Consider the following 2,409-nt stretch of genomic DNA (forward strand, 5'->3'; position numbering starts at 1 on the left):
TGTGTGTGCATGTGTGTGTGTGTGTGTGTGTGTGTGTGTGTGTGTGTGTGTGTGTGATTGAGTGTGAGTGTGTGTGACTCTGACCTCAGCCGTTCTCTCTCTGGTCTCAGGTCGTCATGGAGACAGCAGTTACTGGCCTTCTGACAATCACCCGGTTGACATGAGCAGCCTGAACGGTGAGAGTATATATGAGCTGATACTGTAAACGTCTGACAGAAAGACATTCGCTTTGAAACACTAAAACACACTGTCAGTCTTGTGTTCGTCGTGGAAATGCTGCTGAGTGTCAAAGAGCTGAACACAAGTCATATTCAATGCTATTTGCTTTATTTGCAACATGAAATCAAGGTCAACACTGACTGTGAATGTGAATGATTCATCAGTGACAATATTCTGAAGAAATAATGATGTTTGTCTTTAGAATCTTTCATCAGTAACTTCCTCCAAATGACTTTCATCTTTGTCTATAATTTAGTCTGTGCTCTGAATCTTCTGCTGATTTTATGTGCTGTTTAACTCAGAAATAAAGTACCGGGCAGAGAGTGTTTTTGAAAGAAATCAATACTTTTATTCATCAAGTACGCATTCAATTGATCAGAAGTGACAGTAAAGACATTTAGAATGTTACAAAATAATAAACGCTGTTCTTTTGAACTTTCTATTCATCTGTGAATCCTGAAAAATAAAATGTATCACGGTTTCCACAAAAATATTGTGCAGCACGACTGTTTTCAACATTGATAATAATCAGAAATGTTTCTTGAGCAGCAAATCAGCATATTAGAATGATTTCTGAAGATCATGTGACACTGAAGACTGGAGTAATGATGCTGAAAATACAGCTGCGCATCACAGAAATACATTACAGTTTAACAGATATTCACATAGAAAACAGCTGTTTTAGATTCTAATAATATTTCACAATTTTTACTGTATCAAATAAATGCAACCTTGGAGAGCAGAAGAGACTAATTACAAAAACTCACCCCAATCTTTCGATTGTGTAAACATATAGAATAGGTAAAGACACAAACAGACATATTTAAAAAAATAAATAAATAAACAAATGTGTTTAAAAAGACATAAATATACAACCCCGATTCCAGAAAAGTTGGGACATTTTGTAAAATGCAATAAAATCAAGAATATCTGATTTGTTAATTCTCTGTAGCTTTTATTTCACTGACAGAAGTACAAAGAAAAGATTTCCAGTGTTTCACTGACCAACTTAAATGTATTTTGTAAATATATAAAAACAAATATCTTGATGGCTGCCACACACTCCAACAAAGTTGGCACAGAGATTGGGGGAAAATTTTGCTTGCAAAACTTTAAAAATTAGCATCCTTATTAATTCCCAGACGATTAAAATGTGTAATGAAAAGGAAAGTTGATGTGACACAGTGGTAAACATGCCTCTGTCCCAATGTTTTGGTGTGTGTTGCAGCCATCAAAATACAATTAAGTTGGCCAGTGAAATCAATGGAAATCTGTTCTTTGTACTCTTGTCAATTAAATAAAGGATAGGAATGAACAAGTCACATATTCTTGATTTTATGGCATTTTGCAAAACGTCCCAACTTTTCTGAAATTGCGGTTGTAGTACAGTATTAGACATGAAGGCATGTGTTTGTGTGACCAAGGCGGTGTAAAATATTAATTTATGTATGCAGTAAAGCGTAAAATAAACTGAAATAATTACCCTTTTAACAGTCATAATCTCAGTAAACTCATAATAATTCTGTTTGGGTTCTAAAGCTCAGTCGCCTGTGGACTGATTATAGTTGCCAAGCAGCAAGATGATTAGAGATCATCTATAAACGTGATTAATTCATACATCTCGAGATCAGCACTTATCATCCACTGCCATCAATGGCTTGTGTTTTAAAGTGATAGTTCACCCAAAAATGAAAACTGTGTCATCATTTACTCACCCTCAACCTGTACGAGTTTCTTTAAGCTGCTGAACACAAAATAAGATATATATTTAAAATATTGGTACCCAAACAGTTGACGGTAGCCATTGACTTACACAGTATTTTTTCCTAGATTATAGAAGTCAATGGCTGCCGTCAACTGATTGGTTTCCAACATTCTTCAGAATATCTTCTTTTGAAGAAAGAAACTCATACAGGTTTGGAACGACATGAGGATGAATAAATGATAACAGAAGTTTCATTTTTGGGTGAAGTGTACCTTTAAGTGACTGAACAAGATGCGGGTGAAGCAGGACTGATTTTGATCAAAATATCTCATTTATCTGAAGTGCTGATGAACACAGGGGACCAAACTGAAACACTCACACACAAACACACACACACAGACACTTACACACTCACACTCTCTCTCTCTCACTCACACACACACACACACACACACACACACACACTCACACTCTCTCACTCACAC

At 35.8% G+C, this 2,409-nt stretch overlaps 1 protein-coding gene across 1 annotated transcript in view; it reads left to right on the forward strand.

Annotated features, from left to right (window-relative positions):
• LOC107701352 (netrin receptor DCC-like) overlaps window positions 1-2,409 on the forward strand; it is a 50,085-nt gene that overhangs the window by 5,581 nt on the left and 42,095 nt on the right. The window contains exon 4 of the mRNA XM_016503340.1: window positions 111-176. Coding sequence (XP_016358826.1) covers window positions 111-176 — 66 coding nt within the window. The remainder of the gene's footprint in view (window positions 1-110; window positions 177-2,409) is intronic.

Source organism: Sinocyclocheilus anshuiensis, unplaced genomic scaffold (genome assembly GCF_001515605.1).
Source record: "Sinocyclocheilus anshuiensis isolate Anshui unplaced genomic scaffold, SAMN03320099.WGS_v1.1 scaffold2160, whole genome shotgun sequence".
In the NCBI taxonomy this organism is placed as follows: domain Eukaryota; kingdom Metazoa; phylum Chordata; class Actinopteri; order Cypriniformes; family Cyprinidae; genus Sinocyclocheilus; species Sinocyclocheilus anshuiensis.